The sequence below is a fragment of the Anopheles ziemanni genome, chromosome X (genome assembly GCF_943734765.1).
Source record: "Anopheles ziemanni chromosome X, idAnoZiCoDA_A2_x.2, whole genome shotgun sequence".
Classification (NCBI taxonomy): domain Eukaryota; kingdom Metazoa; phylum Arthropoda; class Insecta; order Diptera; family Culicidae; genus Anopheles; species Anopheles ziemanni.
In genome coordinates, this window is record NC_080707.1 from 15,059,547 (window position 1) to 15,086,520 (window position 26,974).

The window sequence follows — 26,974 nt, forward strand, 5'->3', positions numbered from 1 at the left end:
AAATAAATGAAAATGCAACATAATTTAATAGTAATATTTTATATCAATTCTTTGGGAAGCTTAGTTTCAGCTAAGCCTTCAAAAATTGTTGGTTCAATAAATGTTGTAAACAAATTAAATGAAAAAAGATTGTTCTAAAAAAGTGTGCTAAAAACGCTTGGCAGTCAACGTGTTAAACGCAGAGTTTATTTTTTCGACACGTGTGGTGAGTGTAACTGGCTTGACACGACTGAAAGGATCAGCTTATGTCAAACAACATAGTTCTTAAGTTTATATCATCCGGGTTGGATGTTCCATAATTCTCAACATACTATTTCTCTTTCTCTCTCTCCCAAACTTCCTTCATACGGATCGTTGGAATTGTTGCGTTTTGTGGAATTGTGGAATTACTGCGCTTGCTTGTGCTGTAAATGTGCAGAGAAGTCGTTCACGCTGCGCAACAATTGATGCTGTGTAAAACACATCCCCGAGGTTGATGTTGTTTCTTTATAAATCCAATTGGAAGCGAAATGAGATAATCACAATGGGGTAACATACTTGCCCGTTATTTTGTTGTTACCTTCATTGTTACTAAACTTACCGTTGTTTGTAAATAAGTATTCCAATTTCAGTATGCTTTGTGAAAGTTGTTTATATTTCTAGATAGACATTTTTAATTGTGGTGTCAGCAGAAGCTTCGCCAAAATGGGAGCCGTTCGGTGAGCTCAGCACGGTTATTCGTCTCGCTTCTCAGCAGCAGATGCACGCTGCATTAGCTGCTGGCATTTCTTCTCCATGCGGCGCCGTTCTTCCTGCTCCTGGCGAATCTCCTCCTGGAACCTGTTCGAGCTCAACTGCTGCTCGATCTGGGATTCGAAGAAGTCTATCGCTCCACGGACGCCCACCTCACCAACGTCGATCTCGGTCGGGCGAGCCAGCTGACCGGATCGCCACACTTTTCTGTAGATTAGCACGAACTCGTAGAGCCCTATCTTCCCATCGCCATCCTTGTCCATCTCGTTGAACAGACGCTTCAACTCGACGTGCGTTTGTGGGACGCCAAGCTTCTCCATCAGCAGCCGCAGGTCCCACATGTTGATGCGCTCTCCTTCACGGACATTCTTGGAGAAGGTGTCGTACAATTTCCTCACTTCAACCCGCGAAAGCGCCGGGAGCAGGCTGTAAATTTTCGCCAACATTTCCAACACCTTTTTTAACGCAATGGAGTTGCCTGCTCTCCTGCTGCAAAATCTGAACTGAAAAGGTCGTTTCTAGACGTGACAGATAATTGCAATGGTTACTAAGATCGATTCGCCAACTATTTCTTACATGCTTTCCTACATGTGTTTTTTCCGATTCAAACCGACCGTTATTCGTCGTTGTCGTCAGTGGCGGATTAACAAACTAGGAGGCCCCACTCGGGAAATCAAACGGGGCCCCCTTTGATCAATCTTTAGGTTTTGATTTTTACAAATATTATATTTAAGTGATGCATCGCCCGCCTAGCCCTTGTAAGTTTTTTTTTAATATTTTGTTCCTTTATTCAAGATTGAGGTATGTATGCAGGATTGAATTACGTTATATTGTTACGTTTACTCAAAAAATTATGTGTTTTTTACAATTCGAGGAATAGTTAAGATTATCAAATTATTTTTAAAAGATTTATCGATTTACAAATAATGCAAACATAAAATTGAAACTATGGTACAGGCAGGATGAAAATTCAGATATTAATATATTCAAATAAAAGAAACATAACTCGCTTGTAAATCCTAAAGTAAGTGTAAGTTCTAAATAATTTTTTTTCGACATTTCTTCCTGTCCATATTTATGATGTCTGGTGCATCAATATTATCTAAAAATTCTCGTTCGACATAAAGTATTGCTAAACTATTCAATTTTGTTTCACCCATCGAATTACGCAAACAGGTTTTTACCCTTTAAACGATCTTTCTCCTGAGGAATTGGAATTGGTATTGTTAATAAAATTTTTAGATTTACCTAAATGTTTGGAATAATGCAGGTCATTTCTTGGCTCACACGGTATACATAATTTATATTATTTTAAGGAAGAAGCTCGTTTAATTTTTCTTGTACATTTTGGAAACCAACTACTACATTATTTTCTTTAATAAACAATAAAAATTGTTTGATTTATCCTCCCAATAATTTACATCAAATAATTTACATCGAAATTGCAGTTTTTGTTGTTTTGATAAATTCAAGTCAACAAATATTTTAAACAGTTCAATAGTTTGTTCGTATTTGTCTGCTCTTTGAGCTATTTGGGCAGTTACAATATCGCAAATGCTGTAGAAGGTATTGACTCTGAAATCATTCAGATTTTTGTTTGTTCCTTTTCGAATTCACTCATTCGAATCAAACGATAAGCCAGTTATTCTTGTAGCTTCCCTTTCCCTGCTGGTTGTAGTGACTTATTGGTCGCATTCATTCTTTGCAAAATTGTATTGCAGATTATGGTCATTAAATAAATTTCAAATTTAGACATGTTTATTAACAATGATTTTGCTTCGTGAATTCTCCCCTGTTTTTTTATTTCGTCAGTAACTATTTTATTTAGCGCTTCCTTGATTTGCTGAAATCCTGCTTTGAATTTGTGTGATCCACATTGCCCTCGGGGCCCCCAGACAGCTCGGGGCCCCCCGCGGCCGCTTAGTCCACTTACCGTTAGAGCCGCTGCTGGTTGTCGTTATGTTTTGAAAAATAAAATCAGTCGTTCGTGGCAATATCTATGCCATAGATCGGCACACGTTTTCCAAAAAAGGCCAGATGATTAAAGAGAAACTGAAAGCGCGGGCCGGATACGTTACACCAGGGATGTCCAACATACGGCCCGCGGACCACATGCGGCCCGCAAGCACATCGGATCCGGCCACAGGCGCAAAGATTTCACAAAGATTATCGAGACAAGCGCATAAATAGTGTTAATACAAAATAAACGTCATTAACTACAACAGCATTCTTAATAAAATAACAGATGTGGAGCAATAAGTTAACTGTAGTAATAATGCACATTTACTTTTTTTAAATCTTTACCAAAATGCACAATAGTGTTAAAGAAAATTTATCTTTTACTGAAAATTGTATTTTATAAGAAGTAATTTTATAAGAAGTAATATAATATAATATTTTGAAAATTTGAAGGTGTTAAAAATACGATTGACTGTTTGGATCAAACCACAATGATAAGAACATATTTTCAACAATCCAATCAATTTTACGTTTTGGCCCGCGAACCTATTTTGGGGCGAAATGTGGCCCGCGAGGTCAAACGGATTCGACAAACAAACGCATCGACAAATTTCAAACGCATTCGACAAATTTCAAACTTTTACCAACCCTTTTGGAATAGAGTATCAACTTTATAAATAGTAAAGTTACATTAAAAGAGCTATAAGCTAAAATATTTATAATTGTATCGTAAAAACTTTTTGAATTGTATCGATTTTTGTTGAATTTTGATCAAAATATAAATGTTGGTTTGTTTTACTCTTATTTTTGTTATCTAAATTATACTTAAAATTCACCTTGTAAACAAATTATATTAAAATATCTTATTTTTACTGGCGTACTTTCTGAGTAATTACAATAACTCAGCTGCGATAAATTTTCAATATTGCGAGCCTTATTTTATTTTGTGATGGATATTGAAAATTGCATTCCTTGCATGTCTTGGATGCAAAGTAAATGAGTTATTTCTGTTTGATTTTGGACAAGACTTACGAAGCTAGGAAATTTTATAACGATCAATAATACCAATAAGAGAAAGTCTTGGCAACGTTTGCATTAAACAAATTAAACAAAACGACGTTTCATGCAAAAACCAGAAAACGCCAGCAACTTTTTGTAGAAAGCAAAATAAAGAGTAGCATTTCTTTTAAATTTAGAACAAGTTTGACAAATGTATCATTTAAATTGAATTCGGCCAAGGACCGTAAGGCCGGCTTACTGGCCGTCGGAATATTTTTTGAAAATACTTTAAGGGTGTACCTTTACAATAAAATTTACTTTTTTCAATTAGCTTGGTTAACTTTTTTCTTATCACCGATGAAAATTTGTCTATTTCTTTCATCGCGAACGTTATTTAACAACTTGTTCAACAATTTTAATCTTCATTTTGGGGAAAAAAGTCTGATATCGTGAACAAATCATTAAAGTATTAAAATTTTCTTACATGCCGGATAAAACCAATTGCCGGATCTAAGGTGTTGCTTGTTAGTTCAGCTTGGGAAAATTTCCAAATAGTGTGTTCCGATTTCTTTCGACATTGACGCACGTTCGAGCAAAACTCCCAGTTCATATCCTTTAGTTTCTTCCTTTATTATTCTTCCTGTTTCCTTCGAGTCGGTCACTAAATTACAGCCTATTCTTAATTAATTTCAAAAATTTGTCACATTTTCCATTATGTACACGTTTAAAATTTACTTCCATCGTATTTCGCCATCCCCTCCGCGCTGCCATTATCATTCCGGCCCCAAATACTACCGCCGGCTGCCTTCCTTTCCCGTGCTGGGTGTGACATCTTCCCCTGCCCGCGCCGAGTTCTCTTCCAATTCTTCTTATGCCTTTGCCGCTTCAGCTACTCTGCTCGAATCCATGAAGTTACAGATACGTGGAAAGGAGTCCAAATACTACATTGTTACGCTTGTTACGCTTGTTGTCGAGAGTGGGGGGTATGGGGGGAGGGCATGTGTAAGAAGTTGCCGGATTCTACGCGTCGCTTTCTTCTTTTTTTTTCTCTCTCCATAGAACCCGACTTCGAGTCGGTTCGAGACCTTATCTGTGTTGTTCCTGCGCGCCATTTCTTATTATCCTTTTCGATCGTTCCGCGTGCACGGCATTGTGAGGCTTTTGCATTTCGTTTTCTTTTCAACAACGACTCGTTAGTTTTTGGCATCCATTGATCTTGATACAGTAAGGGTAAGAAATCGTGTCAACGGTTTTATACATTCTGGAGAGGATCTGCAAATCTTGTACGATCTACACGCGTGGGAAGGGGAGGGAAACATACAGGAGGAAGAAACGCTTGAAATCAAACAAAACTAAGGAAGTACAGAGGGGGAGGGGGGGCTACAACAAACTGAGCTCCCCCGAAAAGGGCCTCCCATTCATTTCCTAGCTCAGCTTGATGAAAAATCTAGAGCTAAAATGGCAGAAACTACACATCGACGATACGGTTCACAAATATTTCTTTTTTAGCGCAACATACCGCTTCCGGCACGCACGGTGCGCGTGATTGGTTCGGTTGCGTTTACCCACTTCATGCTTTTCTGTCGCTGTGTTTATTTCTTTTTTTTTTTGTTCATTATTTTTACGATTACCTAACGATGTCCCTTTTCTCTACGAGCGTGTTTCTGTTGCTCCGCTAGGCGTTGGGTTACTATTTTTGTTTGCTTTTATTTTACAGTCATAATGTTTGATATAACGGGTATTTTTGCTCCGGCGGTCATATATTTTTTTACTCTTGACGCCTTCACACACGCACTGTTCCGTGTGTTTACTAAACGTTAAAATAAATGTAAACGAGCGCGCACCTGCTACGGCTAATGTACTGTTCCAATTACTTCTCTCTACATTTGACGTCCCGGTCCCGGATATTTCTGCTCCTTTCCTACGCTTTCCCACCTCTCGCGCTCATACCAGTTCTGCGTTGGGTAAGTGTGGTTTTAAATTACATCATATAATCATTACAACTCCTGCACCTTACGGTTGCATCCTTCCCTTCGCTTCAGATAAATAAAATCTCACGCCTCAACCACACCTTGCCAAACACTATGACCACTTTCATGTTGGTTTGTTTTGTATATCAAGCGCGAATGCTACCTGTCCCTAGTTCTGCTCCTTGTATCTCTCTCTCACTTTCTTTCTCTCTCTCTCTTTCTCTCTCCAGTATGCCTGCGTGTAATACATTTATTGTTTTGTAATGTCTATTGTATTTCATTCTGTTCATTTTTTTTCTCTTTAATATACTTTTTGTCTATTTCTTCATTCTAAAATGTTTGACGACAGTCTCAAAAGCTCGAATCACCATATTTTATGTTCGTTTTACACGTGAATAGGTATAAACATCCTATTTTTTTTTTCTCTAATACCTTCCTTCTAGTTTTGCTCCATAGTTACTTCAAACTTCTAGTTTTTTTTTCTCTTCTTTCTTTCATTTAAATTCTACACATTCTTGTAACTGTTATCGGTTGCCTTGCCTTGGTTTCCCGCTTCCCCCCCTTTCTACCGTCCACGTAAATTATGGCTTGTTCCACAATGTCACTCTCCTTAGCGCTGGTTTTGTTTTTTTTTTGTTAACAACAATTTTTTCTTCCACCTATTTAACCGCTTCCGCATCCGATCGTTCTGCTTCGTTTTTTTGTATTGTTTACATCGGTTGTTTAGTTCATACACATAGTCCAACACATACATATCCTTTCAAACATTCATGGTATGGTTTAGTCGCGCGAAGCCACATCCGTTTCATCCGCCCATGCATTCCTTCTGCTCTGTGTTTCCAGTACCAATTTCCCAGTCCATCGTTTCCACGATCGTTCAGAATACGACTTCCCTTCACTAGTTGCCAATTGCGTTCGTTCGTTTCGCTTCCAGTAAAATCATGCAATGCTGCTACACGCCAGCCATTTCCACCATTGCTGTCGGAAACGGGAGGGGGCAAACAAATAAACGTTGATACCTTTTGCAAAGCTATTTTCCCTTCCGATGTATAATTTCGCTCTCCTATTACTTCATGTTCAATCTGCCAGCCTCACTGATTCACCGCTTTCAGCTTACCCAACCAAAGATATAAAAGAAAACTGGAAGCAGGGGGCCTAATTGGACGCATACTTTAGAAAACTCAGCGACACAATGGGGAAACCTAAACAGTCACATTACGGGACTTGATGCAAGTCGATAGGGACATTCCTTTGCGTTTTTTTTTCTCATCACCACAAACTAGAAAGAAATCATTGCAACTAAACCAATGAGATTATACGTACAGTGAGTTAAAGACGGGCAGCCATCTACCCCAACAAACAATCTCGGGGCATCTTCCAATACAACAGGAGGGGAAATGAATGGTTTCCGCTAAAAAAACGGACGATTAGAATAAATACGATAAAATAAGAAAACTTCTAAAATATCATTGCGGGCAATCGGTTCGGGGTTCACACTAGAGCTAGTTGCGTTTTAATCCATTAATTGTAAACTAGTAGAAGTAATGATAATTAAATACTATGAGAGCGTTTTGTGTGCGGTGACGTTTAAGGTTAACAATAAAAACTAGGAGCAGTATTGGCAACAATCTCATCATGACGGTGGCAATTAATTCTACACACACAGCTGGCAGCACCATGCCTGCCGGCTGCGTTCGGGAGGGCATACGTGACGCATTTTTTTTTTGTTTTGTTTTTTGACGGAATACGTAACCGGGCAGCGAACGCCTCGCGGGCCGCCGGCCGGGAGAGCGGAGAGTACAAACTAACCGTAATCGGGGGAATACCAAATAAAATACTAGCTGATTTCCATGCTGCTGTCCTTGCTGTGACTTTACCGATCGTCCACAGACACACGCACGCGCGCGCTCGCACTCACACACACACACCCATTCATCCAACCACACAAACACACACACATACATAAATGTACCCGTACGGACGCATACACAAAGCCCCTAGGACAACGTTCGGGAGAAGGGATCAACGACCAAACGGGACCAAATCAGAATCGGACGGAGTTCGCGCTGCCCCGTTGTCTCTAGACCTCCTTTTCATCGCCGTTGTTGTTGGTGGTGGTGCTGGTGGTGGTGTCTCTCCGTTTGCGCTTGCGTGACTGGTTCATTTTCTTCTTGGTGAAGCGCACGTTGAACGGATCCTCGAGCAGCTCCGGGTAGCGATCGATGTCGTGCACGTACTCGCCCTCGTACAGGTTCGCGTAGCCGTTCTTGATGATCTCCTCCATCTCCTGCGCGTTCCACTCGTAGCTGGAGATGAGGCCGCCGCGCAGCAGCTCCTTCTCGCGGTGCCAGGCCTTCCGGACGGCTTGCAGCTTCGCGTGGTGCATCAGCCGCTGGCGCTCCTTCGCCGACGTGGTGCCGTACTTGAGGTTGATGATGGCGTTGGTCGTGTGGATCTTCACGTCCTGATGGTGCGCGGACGCCTTGGCGGACGGGAGGGCACCACCGGAGGACGAGGAGGAGGAGGAGCCGGACGACGACGAGGACGGGGAGCCGGAGGAGGGCGAGGAGCCGGCGCTGCCACCCGGACCGCCACCGCCGTTCGAGGTGGAATCGTGGAAGGTGGTGTTCACCTGACCCTGGAGGCGCTTCAGCTGCTGCCGGTCTTCGCTCGCCCGCCACGAGTCCTCCTTCACGAAGAAGAACGCGTCCTGGAGCGAGTTGTGCACGACGAAGGTGAACGGGAGCAGGCGCGTCCGGTTGAACACGGACGTGTAGACGTCTCGGTAGATCGGATTGGCGGCCGGGACGCTCGATACGATCGCGTAGCCCTCCGGTTCGGGGCTGCGCGACACGATGATGCCGTGCCCGAACGGTGGATCCGATCCGGAGCCGAACCGGAACGGTCCGATCGCCAGCGGGTCCGACTTGAGGCTGGCACCGAAGTCGGGCAGCTGCAGCAGACCGCGCCGCGACCGCACGCTCCGCTCGAGCAGGTGTGCCATGAATCCGGACCCGATGCTGATGCCGGAGCCACCTCGCTCTTCGTACTGTCGGCGCAGCACGTTCGGAGCCGCGACGGCGCTCTCAAGCCAATCATGCTGCCGGTAGAAGCGGGCATCGATCGTCGCCTGCGGGATCATGTTGTCCAGCTCGTAGCCCATCAGCTGCAGCCACTCAAAGTGGTCGCGCGGGTGATCCCGCAGCTGCTGGACCGGATTGATCGGATCGTTGCCATTGTAGCGGTACAGGTGCAGCTTGGTCGGCTTCTGGATGCGCTGATCCACGTGCTCCCAGTTCGGCGTCATCCACTGGCCTATCAGCGGATCGTACACCTTCCCGTCTGGCATGTGCACCAACGATGTTACCTACACCAAGCGTACAACAAACATTAGCACCCAATAGAGCTGTGTAGCTCAGATTCAGAATCACGAATCCGAATGAATATTTCCACAAAATAAACGCATCTTTAGCTCTATGCGAAAGTTTCATAAACCCTCATAAATAAATGCGAATCATGAATCCGTAAAGAATTGAAGATAATTTGTTGAGGTTTCACTATACCTCCTACGAATCATGAATTCCGGAACTCCTATACGAAGGGAACCACTACTCAAGGCTGTCGAGGCTCTCGATGTAGTTGATTTTTTAGCTTTTTGAAAGTGATGTTTACTTTGGCTATGGGATTATGACAAGTGCGCTTTGAGAAGTCGTGATGACATCAATTAATCTTCGATTGATTTTATGTGAACCGATTTTAATTGCCGACATTCATGAAAGTAGGTGAATCATAAGCAAGAACAAGATTCGTTGGCGATTTGTGAATCTTTTGTCTTTGTTTCATCAATAAAGAATGATGAATCATGTTAATTGATACTTTTGCTAGGGGATTATGACATAAGCGAATCCAGAAGTCGATATGAGCTCAATTCATCTGCGATTGATTTCTGGTGAGCCTGAAGTGCAGATTATGCGATTTGTTGAAATGCGATGATGCATAGAATCTCTAAGGATTCATGAATCCATCAGAACGATTGTTTTGATAAACGATTGATTATATGATGGAATGTGGTAAAAAGAGTCGGGAGAGCCGGGAGAGTCTGCTCACCTGATCCAGTATGCCGCCGCAGAAGTCGATGGGCATGTAGAGGTACGGGTTGGAGTCGTAGACGATGTGGCCGTACGGGGAGCGCATGATCTCCCGGATGCCCTCGCCGTACTGGTTGAAGATCATGACGGGCGTGCCACACTGGTCGGTGGCGATGTAGTAGCGGTAGCGGTACACCTGGGCGTAGATGAGCGAGCCGCGATCGTCGTACGTGAGCGACATCAGCTTGCCGTCGCGCGGCGAGTAGATGTGGCTGATCTCCGCCCGGCGCCGCTGGTTGGTGTAGAAGAACTGCGTCACGTTGCCGAAGTTGTCCTTGCGCGTGATCAGCCGGTTGAGGTGGTCGTAGAAGTAGCGGATGTCGAACCGGCCGCGCTTGGTCGCCCGTATCAGCAGACCCTTGGCGTTGTAGTGGAAGCGCTCCTCGCGCGCGTTCTGCGCCACCAGCCCGCGCGGCTCGTACTTGTACTGGCCCTCGCCGAACTTGACGATGCGATCGAGCGCGTTGTACTCCATCGGGATGGTGTTGCCGCGGTAGGTGAGCGACAGCATGTTGCCGTTGTCGTCGTACCGGAAGCCCCACGGTTCCTGGGCCTCCACGCCCACCAGCTGCCCGTCGCAGTCCCACGTCAGGTTCTTCACGTTCGTGTACGTGTTGACGCCGACGTTGCGCGTGTAGGTGCGCGTCTGCACGATGCGCCCGTGCAGATCGTGCGCGAACTCCATGCGGAACACCTCCATCCGGTGGATGGTGAGCGTCAGCTGCATCAGCAGGAAGCGCCCGTTGACGGTGCGCGTGAACGTGCCGGTCCGGTCGCTGACGGTGGTCGCGTTCGCCTGCCGCTCGCCGCGCGTCACCTCGAACTGGCCGATCGTGGCCAGCCGGCCCGTGCGCTCGTCGTAGCCGAACGACTGCGGTGGCAGGTTCTGGCCCCCGATCCGTCCGCCGATCGACGCCAGCCGGAAGTGGTCGTCGTACTCGTAGTTGAACTTCACGTTCGACAACCCCGAGCGGGCGGAGTAGTCGATGCGCTCCTCCAGCAGCAGCTCGCCCACGCAGTCAAAGTCCCAGCGGAACTCGAGGTCGCGCTCGGTGTGCAGGATCGCCATCGGCAGCTCGCAGGCGGGCGCCCCGCTCTGGTAGAGGAACTCGTCCCGCCCGTCACCGTGCACGATCTCCGCGATGCGGTCCTCGTCGTCGTAGCGGTAGACGATGCGCGCGCCGTCACCCGGGAACACGGTCTGCAGCAGCACGCCGCTGTGCGAGTAGTGCTGCAGGTAGGAGCGCGAGCTGCCCGGCGGATTGTACGTGAAGCGCAGGAAGCCGATCGACGGCTGCAGGCTGAAGGTGTGCCGGGTGCCGCTGGGCAGGACGATCTCCCGCAGGCCTCCGTTCCGGTCGTACACCAGCTTGTACTTGCGCTGGCTACCGAGCGAGATCTGCTCGAGCAGGTTGCCCTCGTTGTAGCTGTACGACACGATCCCGTCCTGGATGCTCGTCACCTCCGACAGCCGGCCCTGCCGGTCGTAGTTGTACTTCAGCTCGGACGCACCCCACTGCCACCCCTCGACGCGGTTGAACCGATCGTACGTGATGTTCAGCGGGTAGTACACGTCGCCGAGGCCGGGCGAGAACATGGTGGGCAGGCCGGACTGGTCGTACGCGACCATCAGGATCACCTCGTTGTCCCGGTCGCGCAGGATCTCGCGCTGCGCCACCGGATCGTACTCCACGCGCAGCTTCTTGCCATCGTTCACAAACACGTCGCGGCACAGCATCTTCTCGCCCTTCGGCGGTGACGGTGCTGGGGGTGAGGCACCGCGACCCAGGTGGTGTTCGGACGCCGCCGCCGCCGCCGCCCCGTTGCAGCCGATCGAGGAGAGCGCGTAGTTGGAGTAGAGATCGTTGGCCGAGCGGTCGCCGACGTGCAGCGACTGATGTGACCACATCGGCAGCATTTCCGCCTCCGTCGGGAGGAACTTCTCGAGCCAGGGGTGCGTGACGACGGCGGACGCCTCCAGCCGGATGCCGGTCGGCAGCGCCAGCGACACCGTCTGGTTGATCGAGCCGATCCGGCCGACCGTCTCCTTGCCGCCGCGCGTGACCGTCACCATCTGGATGCCGCCGGTGATGGCGTACTCGGTCGGCTTGGCGGCACCGCGCGCCCCAAACGCCGACCGGATGCTACCCTGCACCGACACCAGCAGATCCTCCTGCTTCGGCTTGGCGCGGTCGTCGAACAGCGTGCGCACGTACACGATCTCACCGCTCGGCGCGATCACCTTCACGCAGCGCCCGAAGTCGTCGTACTGGTAGATGAAGCTCTCCTGGCCCTCGGTCCGGCTGATCAGCAGCCCACTGTTCGACTCGTAGTCCAGCAGCACCTCCACCTTGCGCCCACCGCCCGACCGGGCGCTCACCTTCGTCAGCAGCCCGCTCGGCGAGATCTTCAGCTCCGTCTTGTAGTCCTGCCCGTTCTCGATCGAGCTCACCACGTTGCTGTAGTCGCGCAGGAACTGGATCTTGTTGCCGGAGCTGTCCGTCACCGTCGACAGCTTGCCGAAGCTGGTGTTCTTCGAGTACAGGAACGAGTAGCGCGACTTGCCGGTGGACAGGTCGCGCGTCGCTATATGCTGCCCGTACCGGTTGAACACGTACAGCTCGTTGAGCGGCGTGTACGGTATCTGGAACTCGCCGTTGCTGTCGTGCTGCGGTAGGTAGTGCTCCAGCGCTAGGATGCGCAGCGAACCTAAGCGGAGGAGGACGAGGGAAGAAGTAGAACTATGTCAAAACTAATGTTTCTATGTACCGTCTCGTCGATTAGCACTAGAATACATTGCTTTGGAAAGGCTATCCGTCGCCTCTAGAACAACAAGTCGTCTGGCACGGACGGAATAACAGCCATACTGATCAAAAAACGGAGGCGCAAATCTAGAGAACAAAATTCATCGCCTTATATCTGAGATATGGGATAGCGAATCGATGCCTTGTGAGTGGAATCTTGGTATCATCTACCCCATACACAAACAGGGAGATAAGTTAGACTGCAGTAACTGCAGGTGTACTACGGTGTTGAATACCGCCTACAAAATATTCTCCCTCGTTCTTCAAGAACGACTTGACCCATACGCTGAAGAGATAGTAGGAAACTATCAGAGGGGATTCCGAAGAGGGAGGTCAACCATCACATCATCGAATTAGACTCGCCAGGCTCCGTAAGTCGCCAATAAAGCCGGGATACAGAATTAGACCAGCGTACAAACTCTTCCACGAAGCGCAGACCTTTTTGAGAGGAATGAAATTAAATACTTTAGCTATTCTAGTTATTGAACAACAATTGTCGGAAAATCGGCTGTGGAAACTAGCCCGAATGCTTTTTAGGGGTCATTTTGACCCCTATTTTGATAACGCTATAACTTCACTATTTTTTGAAGATTTTTCAAATCCGTAAACTGTTACGTTTCAGTATATTTATTGACTATCTTCTGGCGTTTTTAATTTTTTGATGTACCCCTTCATCATTCCGCTAGCTCGGTGTATAGCAAAAAAGATCGGTATGACTCGAATTAAAATCTTTTTCAACTTTTATTCTTTCAAAATGTATCATGTAAATTCAGAAAAAAAGTGTGCAGGTCATTTTCCTTGAGGTCATTTTCTGGAGTCATTTGTAATGGCAAAAATATAATTTTATTTTTTTAATGTTGCTCAACATACTAACTTTTTAGCACACACTTTTTTTCTAGATTTACATTAGAGGTTTTGAATGAATAAAAGCTGAAAAAACGCAATTTCGACCGTTTTTGCTATACACCGAGCTAGCGGAATTATGAAGAAATGCATCGAAAAACCAAAAACGTCAAGAATAGTCAACAAATATAGTAAAAAGTAACAGTTTACGGATTTGAAAATTTTTCAAAAATAATGAAGTTATAGTGTTTTACAAGTAGGGGTCAAAATGACCCCTAAAAAGCATTCTAGGTATAGCCAAGTTGGTTCTCGGAACTGGTCGAACAGAAAAATCTGAAATTTTTGTTTTAGATATAGCTTTGGATTTTAAGAAAAGCCTTATTTTGTTTTGTAAAACTATTCAGCCGTTTTTGAGATTATATATATATATATTATAGATTATATATATAGTTTTAAGAAATGAGCAACAGAGTTGAAAATTTTGCTTTTCTTTTTTTATGGCATTGGAACTTAACAAGTACGCCCAAGAGATAGTAGGAAATTAACGGAACTTATAAGATCTTCACCGGGGCATCTAGAAGATAATCAAGTGCCAGAAGAGAATCTCTTACCATCTCTTCGTCCGTTTAATGGCCAGGGTAAACCTGTTTTAAACCATGAGCTTATTTGGATTCCAAGAATCATTAATCGCACTTCCAAGAATGTCCGTGACGAAAATTCTAAAGTCAATCGATATCCTGAAGATATTGAAAGTATAGAAGACTCCCTTGTGTACCAGTGCTCCGAGTCATGGACTTATTCCCAAACGTGCCGTTCAGCGATTTTAGTAAATTTCAAGTAGACATAAGTAAATACAACAATTGAAAAAGTAAACAGACGCTGATATTTATATGAGTAGTATACCTATACGAAGCCTCAATGAGCATTAGATATGTAATAACAATCAAGTTATAAGTTATATAAGGAATCGTTGGAACTGTTTCTTGCCTTAAAAAAATAAGGTAAAATTCGTTGGAATATTCAATATGTTGTTTGGTAAAATAAAGGCTGTGACACTTACCTTGGTCGGCCACGTTGATGACGCCATCCTGTGCGACCGCTATCGCCGAGATCGACTGGAAGCGGATGCTGGACGAGAGCACGGTTTCCCCGTTCGCTCCGGCGCTCGAGCCGAGCACGGACGCGGCGTCGGCGTACTCCTTCCGCCCGCTGCCACCGTTGCCGCTCTCGCTAGCGTTCTGGCAGACGCAAAACTGGTTTGTCCCTTCCGGTGCGCCACCGGCACGCTCGGATGCGCCGGACGCGCTCTGACCCGAGCCGCCGCTGGTACCGTTGGCCGGCTTGCGTCGCGAATGGCTCACCGCCTTACCACTCTGACAGTCGCAGTCTTGGCTGGCGGGGGGAAACAAGCAAGGTTATGTATAGATGTGAGTTGGGTGTAAAAAGTTGGCGTGAAAATCATATAACAAAGGAACAAAGGAAACATTGAAGGTGGTTGTGGGAGAAAGAATAAGGAACCCGAAACCTTAAGAGGAGGTTCATCCGTAAAGAGTCGTCCGGATGGAGTACGAAGTCTTCGGAACGGAGTAAAAAGCCGTCCAGATTCGAGTAAGAAATCAACCGAAATTACATTGGAAGAAAGTAAGTTTTCCGAAAAAAGAGAATAAGGAAAGTCGTCAGAAGTAGTCCGCAAAGAGGCATACGGGATAGCCGTCAGTGAATAGTGTGAAACTTAAGGGAGCAGTCAACCGGGAAATGCGATCCGAGGATAGATGGAGGTAAGAGAGCAGAAGTTCACCAAGAAAGATATGATGAGCTCTAAAAAAGACAAGACATCCGAAATAAAGTGTTGTGTGCGATGAATCCTGCACTTTGTGTGACAGAGGACAAGCACATGCTAAAGAATGCTCAATGCTATAATAGTAGAGCAATCAAATACACGATGCTTGTAGAAGATAGTCAGTCTAGGATCAGTTAGCCGAGTTTGGGCAAGAAAAGGGAACGTTTGCATCACCGGTTGATTCGTGGTTCGTAATTCGCTATCAACTCATAGAATCTACTCGTTTTCATCTCATAGAAAAAACTGTCATAAGGATAATGTTCGGGCAGTAACGAAAAAGATCAAGCTACAAAAATGTACCAAGAAGAGCCAAATGTTGGAGTTTGAAAGTAGATTGGTGAAGCAGCCGAAAAAGAACAACTGTTTTACGTAGGAGCTTGAGGGGAAGCAACAGTACATTGAGAACTTCCAAAAATAGTGGCGAAAGGTAAACAAAGATCTGGAACTATGGAGTGACAACACTTTGATTGTTGTATCAACTATAACTAGGATGAAACTAGAAGAAGACAGATAACACACTATTAAGTACTTAGGTCCGCGCAACATCGTTGGTAAGCACAAGAGTCGAAAAATAAGCTGATTGCAAGTCATATGAAACGATACATCTGGTATCTCGTAGTCTTGAAAGAGAGCTAGGCTGCCTACCTTCCATGTTCAACCTTGCCGGCGAACTGCTTCATAAAGCCGGTGGACGATTCGATCACCTTGATCGTGTTGATGCGCTTCGAGTTGGTGTCGGCCACGTAGAGGTCCCCGTTGGGGCCGAACGCCATCGCCAGCACGGTGCCGAGCGGTTCCTCCACCGGCGTCGTCGACGACCGGTTGACGTTGGGGCTGTGGTCCTCGTTGCAGTGCAGCGGTATGCCGGCAATCACCTTCACCTTCATGTCGGAGGTCAGCTTCAGCACGAGCCGATCGTCGACGAAGTAGAGCGAACCGTCGAGCGGGTTGAGCGCGAGCGCCGTTGGCCACTGCAGCTGCACCTGCATGGCACGGGCTGCCCCACGGCACGGCACCGGACTCCAGCGGTTCTGGTGACCGTGGTGCCCGATCAGCGTGTGGATCGTGCCCTTCGGATCGACCGCCCGGATGTTGGTACCGTCGGCGATGTACATCGTGCGGTCGGCGGCGATGGCCAGGCCCTTCGGGTGCGAGAGGCGCGCATCGATGGCCGGCCCGCCGTCGCCGCAGTTCTGCTCGTCGCCCGGAATGCACCGCTGGCCGCTGCCCACGATCACGTCGTAGTTGGACGACGGATCGTCCACGTTCTCCAGCGACACGATCTTGAGGATCTTGTGCTTCTCCGAGTCGGAGATGTACAGCTGGCCGTCGGCCGGCGACACCGACAGGTAGTACTGGTAGGAGACGCGCGTCGTGTCCAGCTGCAGGATCGTGAAGATGCTGCCGTTGGTCGTGATGCGGCGGATGAGGTTGAAGTCGCCCACGAACAGACTGCCGTCGGGGCCGGACGCAAGCGCCACCGGTGTCAGCAGCTGCCCGTTCTTCGACAGCCCGTTGCAGTGGTCGCGGCACATGAGCGTACGCTGCTGCCCATCGCCCAGCACCCCGCGCACGATCCGCGGGAACTCCTTCAGGTGGATGGTCGCACCGTCGCCCTTCTGCAGGATGCCCTCGTGGAAGTTGTAGTGGTGGTGTATGTCCAAGCCCCAGCCGCCGATGTCCGAGATGTCCACGTCGAAGCCCTGCAGCTTGACGGTGCGCGTTTCCCACACGATGCCACGGCAGGTCGCGTGCTCGTACCCGATCGAGATGCGGGCCACCGCGATGCCGTACACCTTCTGCTTGAACACGTTCCGCTTGTTCCACGCGAAGATGTGCCGCAGGTTCGGGTCCGCCTCGTACGTCTTCACGTGCAGCGAGCCCTCGATCTGCACGCCGACGTGCACGTGCGTCAGCGTGTCCGGGATGCGGTCGTGCGTCAGCTGCATCCGCACGATCGACCGGTAGCCGGACGCCTGCGACGACTTGTACAGCAGGTGAATCTCCGAGCCGGGAATTTTCAGCGACTCTTGCACCACCTGGCGGGAAAGCAGAGAAACACAGCATAAGATGAAGTTTATGATAACGACACGACCATCTTGGTTTTAGTAACTTTCATTAAATACTTCGCTCGCTGTCGATGATTTATTTTAGATTGTTCTGTTCGAGCAGTTCCAAGTTGACAAGTTGACCACCCCTATATTACTTGCTGACTGTAATTTTGATCGCTCTTTGTAAGACGCTATAAGTTTTCTAGTTTTGAAGATGTTTCTAATGTGTAAAGGGGCGCATTTTTGTTTATTTTTCTTATTTTATATTGTGATATTTTTTGGGTTTCGATGCACCTCTTCATCATTCCGCTAGCTCGGTGTAAAGCAAAAAAGAGCGAGTTTTAGTTTTCTTTTCGCCTTTTATATTTACAAAATGTATAATATAAATCCAAAAACAAAGAGTACACTATAAATGAAATATATCATAAATATCTCGAATGTTAAAAAAATAAAGTCACATTTTTGCAATTATAACAAAGGAACAAAGGAACAGTGGAACAAATGGATATGGACAAGCACAAGACGGAGACAACCTATGGAAAATTACAAAATCCACCACTTTAAGGTTAACTCGTGGCGTCATTTGTGATCTTTAAAATATTAAATGATATTTCATAGATGGCTTAGTATATTAGCTTTCTAGCGCATACCTTTTTTTAATTTAGAAAACTTTGAAAGAATAAAAGTTGAAAGGGATCCCTACTCCGTTCAGCTCATTGGTTTTGTTTCACACGAAGCTAGTGAAATGATGAAAAGGTGCATACAAAAAAATAAAAACGCCAAAAGATAGCCAAAACATATACTAAACGTTTGCGAACCAGAAAAATCTTCAAAAATAGAGAAGTTATAGCGTCTTAAAAAGAGTGGTCAAAATGACTACCAAAAAGCATCGTTACAAGATCCCAAAGCAATGTATTCTAGTGTTAAGAAATACTTCATTCATAACTCTGGAAAGTCGTTTCAATGTTTGTCCAGTTTCTATAAGAACACAACAAACGTGATTTTGATGAAGGGACAATTATAAATGAAGCTGACAACGTAATTTAATGGTAACTGTGTCAATTTGAGCAGAAAATATCAAGCAGCGAGAGTCGTTCTTAATTGTTTTGTAAGTAACTATTATAAATCAGTAACTCAGTAATCAGTAAGAATGAGCAAATTTTCCAATGTATTCAACTGAAATCACAAATAGTCTGAGGAGGACTGAGTGTACACACCTGAGTTTCGGCGAAGATGAAGTTCTTCCCGGGCACCGAGCCGATCCCGTTCGGCATCCAGGTGCTGGTCAGGTGCGGACTCAGCAGCTCATGGTCGTGCTCCAGGCAGATGGCCACCGGCGACGGCGTGTCCTCCATGAAGCGGTAGTGCGAGGTACTCAGGAAGCTGTAGGCCAGATTCGACGGGATGGATCTGCAAAATCAGGAAAGAAACGGACAACCGTTAGAAAGCGTGCTTTTCCGCGCTCGCCCTCGCATCCTTCGGATGGGTTTGGTTCATACATAAACGATATGTCATCGTGGTCGTCGTTGTCGTTGATTTGCATCTGCACCGGAGGCAGCACGACGATCTGTGGAGAGAGAAGCAAAACAAGGGTGAGATTGTTTAATTCGCTGTAAGCGACAATGTGATCCGAGGAGTTCCTTCAGCGGTGAGTCTGGCTCGCGAACTTGTTGCTAGTGATTAGTAGATCTACCATTCTAACGTCACGCTTACTTGATTCCAGGGCACGAAGACGGTCCGCGTCAGAGGCCGGAACGGCGATCGCTGGAACTGCAGCGTAACGGCGCCACCTCCGTTGACGAGTACATCAAACCTGCAATAGGACATCGAGTTGGATTTTAGTACTTTGAGAAAACCAAAATGACGTCTTGCATCGAACTTACCAACCACCCTGGCGGGTCAGCGTGAAACCGAAGCGCGAGTCCCGGTCGACCGACACGCGGATACCGATGATGCCGAGCCCCTGCGGTGTGACTACCTGTCCGCGCATCACCGACACCCGGCTACAGAGAGAGAGAGGGTGCGGCGCGCGTGTGTGTGTGTTTGTACATGGGTGGGTGGGTGGGAGTTCGGGATTGTGGAAAATGGAGAAAACCATGTCCCCCGGTCACAAGGACAGGCATCGGAAGCAACAGCATCAGCAGCGACACGAACGTAGAAGAACGGGTGGGAAGAACGTAGAAGGAAACAGTTGATCAGTGAGTGTCGCCAGAAAAAGACGCCGCGTTAGCACAACGGATGTAGGAAACAGAAATGAACATCCATTATGGAATGAAAGGAAACGGAAATAAAACGTTCAAAACTATATCCAAAAACAACTAAAACTAGGTTACGTTATATGAAGTGTATGTGGAAAGTAAAGGTAAACCATAACACGTTAAGAGAGATGAGAACGAGAGATTGCTTAACTTTGTCGTTCCTTGCGAGTAGTAGAAAAAAGTAGTGAGTAATAGAAAGGAGAAGAGTGAAAGAGGGAGAGAGAGAGAGAAGAAATGAACACAAACCAATAGATGAAACAATTTAAAAACAAAAGAGAAACCCGTGTGAACAGCACAGCACGGACTGTTCGGCCTCTGCCTATCTTGCTTTTAGTCAAATCGATCGGCGAGGATCGACGTTCCAATGGCCGTTTCGTTCTGCCAGCAGCAGAACGTCAAACGCAAGAGGTGATTGAACTTGAAGAAGAGGTTGAAAGGAACACAAACTCGATAAACTTAACGACAACTGAAATCGTGAGCAATGGAGGAAACACAGTCTGAAGGAGATGTGTGAGAAAAAATTAACAACGGAAGAGCTTTTAACAGCGACGGTACGCATCGGTACCGGGCCTACGTTGGAACATTCTTATCGAACGGTGGTAACAAATAGAGCAGGACAACATAAAGTGTAACGGTTGTGCTAAAGTAGATTAAATAGATAGTTACGGTAGCTAAGGTTTCAATCAAATGTGTACTTTTTAATGTTTGGAAGAAATATATATGTCTTATATATAGATATAGAGTGTACCTTTTGGTTCTGGAATCAGAAACGGAACCCAAAATAATAATAGAGAACGGTCTAGTACTTGCAACGCAACAACGCCACAACGGATCTGACAGGCGTTTTTTTTTGGCTTGCTTGTTCGTTTGTTTCTTTGCGAATAGCTGAGGGTACGCTTTGGGTGATGGTAGCATCCACACTACGCTTGTGCTTAGACATTTTAGCTAAGCGAGAGAGACATAAATCCATTTCAAGTTAGGCTTTGTTTGTAGCTAATACATTCTCTTACAAAGTTGTTATGACTTCTGTCGTGTTTACTTATTATTTTGTTGATCCAAATCATTGATATTAGCTACACATTCTCTGGATGAGATACGAATTCACGGCTTCAATATGTTTCATCAGATATCTGATTCTACTATACATGGGAAACTGTAACTAGGAAGCATTAGCATTACAACTCAGACATAAATGTGTGATTCTCTGCTAATATTGCTTCTAAGAATCGAGTCAACCGCTTCAGAATTACTGATGTCACTACCAAGTTGCGATCCCCAAAGTAAACACCATCTAAAAGCCTGCCACAGGCAAGTAGGATACTACCATACGGACGGTCCACGGTACCCTCGCCTTCCAGGACCAAGCGTCGTCGTTGCGGCGTTCCAAGTTACTAGAGTGGCGTCTCCCGTCTCGTCCCCAAATACGGTCAGTGTCTCAAACTTATACTCGATACGCAAAACTGATCGGCAACAAAGTCTGCTCTGCGCGTTTAAGGCTATCTCGCTTGAAATGCACATTAAAACTAAGAATTAGGAATACTTGAAAGTTGTAGCTGCGCGTGGCGGTTTTTTGCTTGCGGCAATTGACGGACCCTTCGAAAGATTGTACACCACATCGGGTTGGGTTGTGTTTCCCACGCTTTTGGCTAACTTTACTTGTCACTCTGCTATATTTGTACGAACGGTAATTTGAAAAAAAAAACACACACACACCAAGCACCTCCGGAATGCTAAAACTTCCGAAATTAAACTCCAGTTATTAAAGTCATCCCACATACAGGCCATCCCCTCTCGACGTTTTTCCGTGATTCTAGCGGAAGCTGAATTTAGATCGGTATCAATGATTGTGTATATATGTGTGAAAGGGCAAATGAACGTGTTGATGAGCCATTACTAAAATGTTTCAGAAATTTTTGTAACTGATTACGGCTTATAAACAATACGGTTCATTCTGTTGAAATAGAGAAATGTTTTAACATTGGTTATGAGTACAGATGAACTTTCCAATTTGAGCACAGCTTAGCGTTTATTTCATTGATACTTAACAAACGGGGTCTACCGTAATGAACCTAACATCATGATCTCCAAATAACAGATCATGAGAAAGATGCTTCAACTTTAAGCACCAACCTTCAAAATGGACAAACATGAAATAATTATAGGTAAATTCATGCGGAAATTAACTTAAAAGAAAAACCTACGACATCCAGACTGCTGTGATTGTTGTAAATGGTTTGAAAAAAGTGTAAATTTTGATCACAAAGTGAATCGTACCACAAATTAAGTGTTTTTTATTCACGAACCAATTTACAACTGATAATAACAGTAGTATTCTGAAGATTACAGAGGCTTTGAGCTGTTCGCCTCTGAACTGATAATAAAATGTTGTTGTTTTCTAAAATGTATAGAAACTTTGAACCATGATGGCTTCTTTCGTTTCTTACTGATAATAAAAGAGATCGCCTCTAGCAATCGCCTCGCTTTTATATACTGATCGTTCTTCGCTTGTCATTTCCAGATCGAAACTTGACGAAAATTTCTAGCACTCTACACAACGTAGCTTTTATTTACACTCCTTCAATATGGGATTAAATGAATTTTTGAAACCAATGAAAATTGAATAACAAATAGCATTTTAAAACTGGCAAAACATGTACAATTATTGAAACAATAAGAGATCAAATAAAGGTTAAATAGAAATTAGCGTTGACTGCTAGTTTACACAGTCACTTCCACAGTTATAATTAAGCGGATTTACCTGGATCTGAACTCAATTGAACGATTAAATAAAAGCTGAGAGCTTAACTGTGAATGATGTGCATTCATCTAAAATCGTAGTAAACGAAAATAAAACATGTCGAAAAATGTTCTACTAACCGGACCCAAAGCTCATGTCATAACGAATTGAACCGTGATTTTATGTTTGTTTATTTTTGTTAATTTACATGGAAACATAACATTCATTCGTTTGTTTTGATTTTCTGTTCCGTTAGCAGTTCGGAACGGTTGATGAATTTGAAGGCCGAGTCTGTACACATATCACTTACCATGTGGGGTGTAAATGGAAGAAGAAAAAGGGTATTCTCACGATATCACCGAATGATTGCGTACACCGTATTTTATTCACCCCTACCCCTTTCGCCCACGCTATCCTGCCAAAGGACCTTCGTATTGGTTAAACTTTTAAAAACTACACAAGGATGCAAGGATGTGGTTTGTGTTCATTTTTCCCTGTAATGTGGAGAACCTCAAAGGAGAATCTCATTCAACGTTGTATAGTGAAGCAACTGCGTTATCACATTGGTCACCAATGGCGTCACTGGATTGTCAAACGAGAATAACGTTCGAGTGAAAGCTGCCAGTCTGTCGAATTTCATATCTTTGGCGTGTTTAACTTGATTTGAAAGTGATTAATTTTTCTTGATTTTATTAGCAATCAATCACATGAGTAGTTAATTTATTATCTTTCAGCATTATAGTTCTAAATTGCTGAAAACCAGATGACCTGCCTTATAACACTACAAAAAGGCACTATTATATCAAACTGCGTGCCAAATCCAATTGTTGGCAGTCCAGGGACTTCGCGGTGTCGCGATTAGTGACCAGTGTGATAAGGCCATAAACCCATAAAGTCCTAAAAGAAGCTAATTAGATGGGATAAAGTTGTTCACGGCGTTGCACGCATTTTGCCGTTCTTTGTTAAGGTTTTGATACACCTGGAATAAAATAGGAATTCCAGTTCTACGAAAAATAAACGGAATCGAATAAAAACGAGGTACATAAAATTCTACAATCCCCATGAGTTATATAAGTAATGTTTGACATACGTTTTTAAACACTTGTAATTCTCTAGATTTTGAAACTATTTTCGTCTGAAAAACATTTAATGAAAAGACGCGCTTAAAACGCAGTTAAACAGATGATGCTGTGTAGCGTGTTTGTTGTCAACATCAACAACCTATACGCCAGTACAGCGAATGAACAGTTGTGCATTGCAAAATCAGTACAATCTTTTTGTTTTGTTTTATTTTGTTTGACAATGTTTTCGAAGGGTCTGTCCAACACACCACACCACCACTAAGCTGTCGCACAAGTTGCCTCTATAGTTCCAGTTTTCTTATGCATTCCACACTACTAGAGATTTTTACGTATTTGGTTATCAGCATGTTTTGACAATATCTAGACTATTTTGTATGTGTATTTTTTTTTTTGTTTGTTATTGGTGTAATTAGTTTTATTCTTTCAATGTTTTTTCTTCACCGAAAATCAGAAAGAAATAGTGAAAATGTTCCAAAATTTCGCAGCACATGGAGGGTATATACATAGAAACATATAAAAGACGCAGACAATAATAAGGAAGTAGGATAAGTACGAGGACAACAGGGAGTGAGGAACGTTTTAATCGTGAGGACAACATTTAGGGAACACGGAGGGATAGTAGGAAAAGCCTCTGACTAGTTTAACTATTTATAACGTTTTAATAAATAGTACCGTTAAACTAGTATACTTTTTGCTTTTTTTTGTTTTGCTTCAGTTTTGTTGTAGTTGTTTTTTTTTCTTGCTTCTTTTGCTTGTTTTCTCATTACGCTAACTTAGTTTGCCTTTCCTTTCCGTTTCATCTGTTTCTTTTTCTTTCTCCGAAAAAACCAAAGAAGTGCAACTAATACAGAAGTGGGAATAGTCAATCTCGAGGACCAATCAAATAAAACCAAATAATGATTGATGAAAAATTCAAAACGAAATCCATATGTACAAGTACGTAGTAAATGGCGAAGAGCTGTTTTGTAATCATAAAAGTTTTTGGGGTAATTATGTTGTGCACGTCTTCGGAAAGTAAAAAGTTCTTCGACAGTACAACATCTTGCGAGTGTTCGCTAACTTTGATGTATTTAGAAACAAAAAAGAGAAAAGAGAAAATTAAAAGATTTTTTTTAAATGTGGCACTCATAATTCTAAACCCAACGTAACGCATTGAGGGTAAGTACAATCGCAACGATATCCCATATCGCTGGGTAGAAGTTTAGAAAATAGGACAAAACTCAATAGAAGTATGAAGTATGACTATTATCTTATATGTATACGTGTATGTGTGTATGTCTGTGTATGTACGTGTGTTTGGGTGTATGTGAGTGAGTTTGTTTACACTATCGCTAGAAAATTCCCGGCCTCGAAATTAAAGTATCATACCAGTGTTTAATTACAGTAATTTGTGTTCGTTCTACCATGGCATTCTCATTTCAGAATCATGTCAATCACGTGGACAGTATACGTATAGCAAAACCAAAGAAACATTGACTAACTGGACAACACAGAAACGAAAGCCAAAAGTGATGGTAAGAAGGTAACATGAAGTTTCCAAAAGGCAGATGAATAAAACGAACGAAAAAGGAAGTTATTTATGATGAAACATACATAAAATGGACCATTTGTTAATAAAAGATGTATGCATACAATTGTTTGTGTACATACATCTTTTATGTATGCTCTATATATGCTTATATACACGAACAGTTACGCATATATAGTCAAACAAGTACACATAATCTCATAATATATATTCATATGTATATGTGCACGGAATACACACATATATTAACGGTGGAATGGATGAAATATTACAAAAAGTCGAGATAAAAATGATTTCTTGATTTTCCGGTGAAATCAAATCAAAATGGTATGAATGAAATCGGCGTTGAATTCGTTTTGAGGAAAAGAAAAGGAGAAAAGAAAAGACATTGGACATTCTTCGAACGGAAAAGCATGAAATGAAATAATAGTTATAACAGCAACAAGACGAACAGCAGCAACTGCAGCTTGCAAGACTTACCACGGTGTGAACGAGTTCCAGAACTCACTTTTAATTAAAAATTAAGAACATTTTTTCGTTTTTGTTTTGAGCACGTAAGAGTAAAACAAAGAACAATATCGACGTTTTGCAATGTGGATGAAGATGGGAATAGAAAAGAACGGAGAACGAAGTTTATGGATTAGTTCTTTAAGCACTAAGAGCGGAGCGGTTACTTTGTTTGGGAAAGAAAAAAGAAGATATTATTTAAAAAAGAATGGAACTGATTCAGCTAACATACGGGGTCGAGTGAGTCGGCTCGTTTCATATTATTACAATTAGCTTTGTACTACTCAAATAACATCTGCGAACCGCGACTTGCTTTTACTTTTATTATCTCCTGTCTCATGGAATGCTGGTTTTCCATATCCTTCCAACACAAGATGCTGGAAGTAACACAGCCATAGAAAATGTCAACTAACTTCGACTCATGACCAATTTAATAGGAATCTTAAATGAGTTTGTTCAAATTATTACTTTTCTTTTTATATATATTTTAATAAAAGGTTAATTTCGATAAGTTTAAAGAGTTTAACAAAACAAAAGTAATCAGAATGAAGGTACAAGATTTGCAAATGCTAACATGTTCAAGGACCTCTCCGAAGTATCCGGGAAAAAGCTTCGTCTTCGATTGTTCCGTAACAAATAAAAAGCCCTGATAAACTAATTTCATTTTCCTCTGCAATGGTTTACTGGACCGTTTAGTTTCAGAACAAAAAAGATGAAAACATACATATATCGATAAAAGTAAACAGAAGAAATAACATCACAATAAATCGAACAACACATAACACAATACATTAGACAGATACAACTCATTCATTCGTTCAGCATTCACACATGTCAATTCGTTTCAACCACACTGTGCACAATTTTGTTTTACAAGAGATTGTACGTTTTTTCATCTTATCGTCTTGTTTTTTTTTTCTTTAAATCTAGCAAGTCTGTCGTTTTATGGGAAAGAACATTGCCTTGGGAAAGGAGGAGGCGATTTATCGTTTGTTTCGGTTTGGTTGTTTTGTTTTCGTTTCTTTTTTTCAAAACCCCACCGTTCGCAAAACGGCCTGTTGCTTTTGGATGGATTTTGTATTTACTTGTACCGGGAATTCTATGTTCAGAAACATAACAAATGCTAACTACCCAACTGCCGATGTGTACTGAGCTGAACTTAACTGAAAACCATTGCCATCGAGCATCCTGCTACTCAGAGACCGCAGCAACAGGAATGCCTAACACTGATTTGTTTTGCTCATCAATCTCTTTATACTCCAACCTTTCCAATTGAACCAGGAAAAACAGTTCACCGTTCAGCGTTGTTTGCAAGCGCGAGATATTAAGGGGAAGGAAATAATTGGTAATGTGTTGATAAGAAGCAACCCAAAACGATCATATCCCGGTGTGCTGGTTTGGAGGGATTGTTTTTTTTTTTTGCTACAATCTGACTCCTTCCAGCTCCTTTTTCAAGCGTTCCACTCGGAAGAAAGCAACTGAAGGACGCACCAGAAAACAAACAAATGAAACCAAA

At 44.0% G+C, this 26,974-nt stretch overlaps 1 protein-coding gene across 1 annotated transcript in view; it reads right to left on the bottom strand.

The window, feature by feature from the left end:
* Positions 1-713: 713 nt before the first annotated feature.
* LOC131291147 (teneurin-a) overlaps positions 714-26,974 on the bottom strand; it is a 33,701-nt gene continuing 7,440 nt past the window's right edge. The window contains exons 10-19 of the mRNA XM_058320338.1: positions 25,432-25,458; positions 19,230-19,349; positions 19,060-19,159; positions 18,846-18,913; positions 18,564-18,756; positions 15,941-17,334; positions 14,516-14,847; positions 9,768-12,517; positions 7,790-9,027; positions 714-810 (exon numbers count right to left, since the gene is read on the bottom strand). Coding sequence (XP_058176321.1) covers positions 714-810; positions 7,790-9,027; positions 9,768-12,517; positions 14,516-14,847; positions 15,941-17,334; positions 18,564-18,756; positions 18,846-18,913; positions 19,060-19,159; positions 19,230-19,349; positions 25,432-25,458 — 6,319 coding nt within the window. The remainder of the gene's footprint in view (positions 811-7,789; positions 9,028-9,767; positions 12,518-14,515; positions 14,848-15,940; positions 17,335-18,563; positions 18,757-18,845; positions 18,914-19,059; positions 19,160-19,229; positions 19,350-25,431; positions 25,459-26,974) is intronic.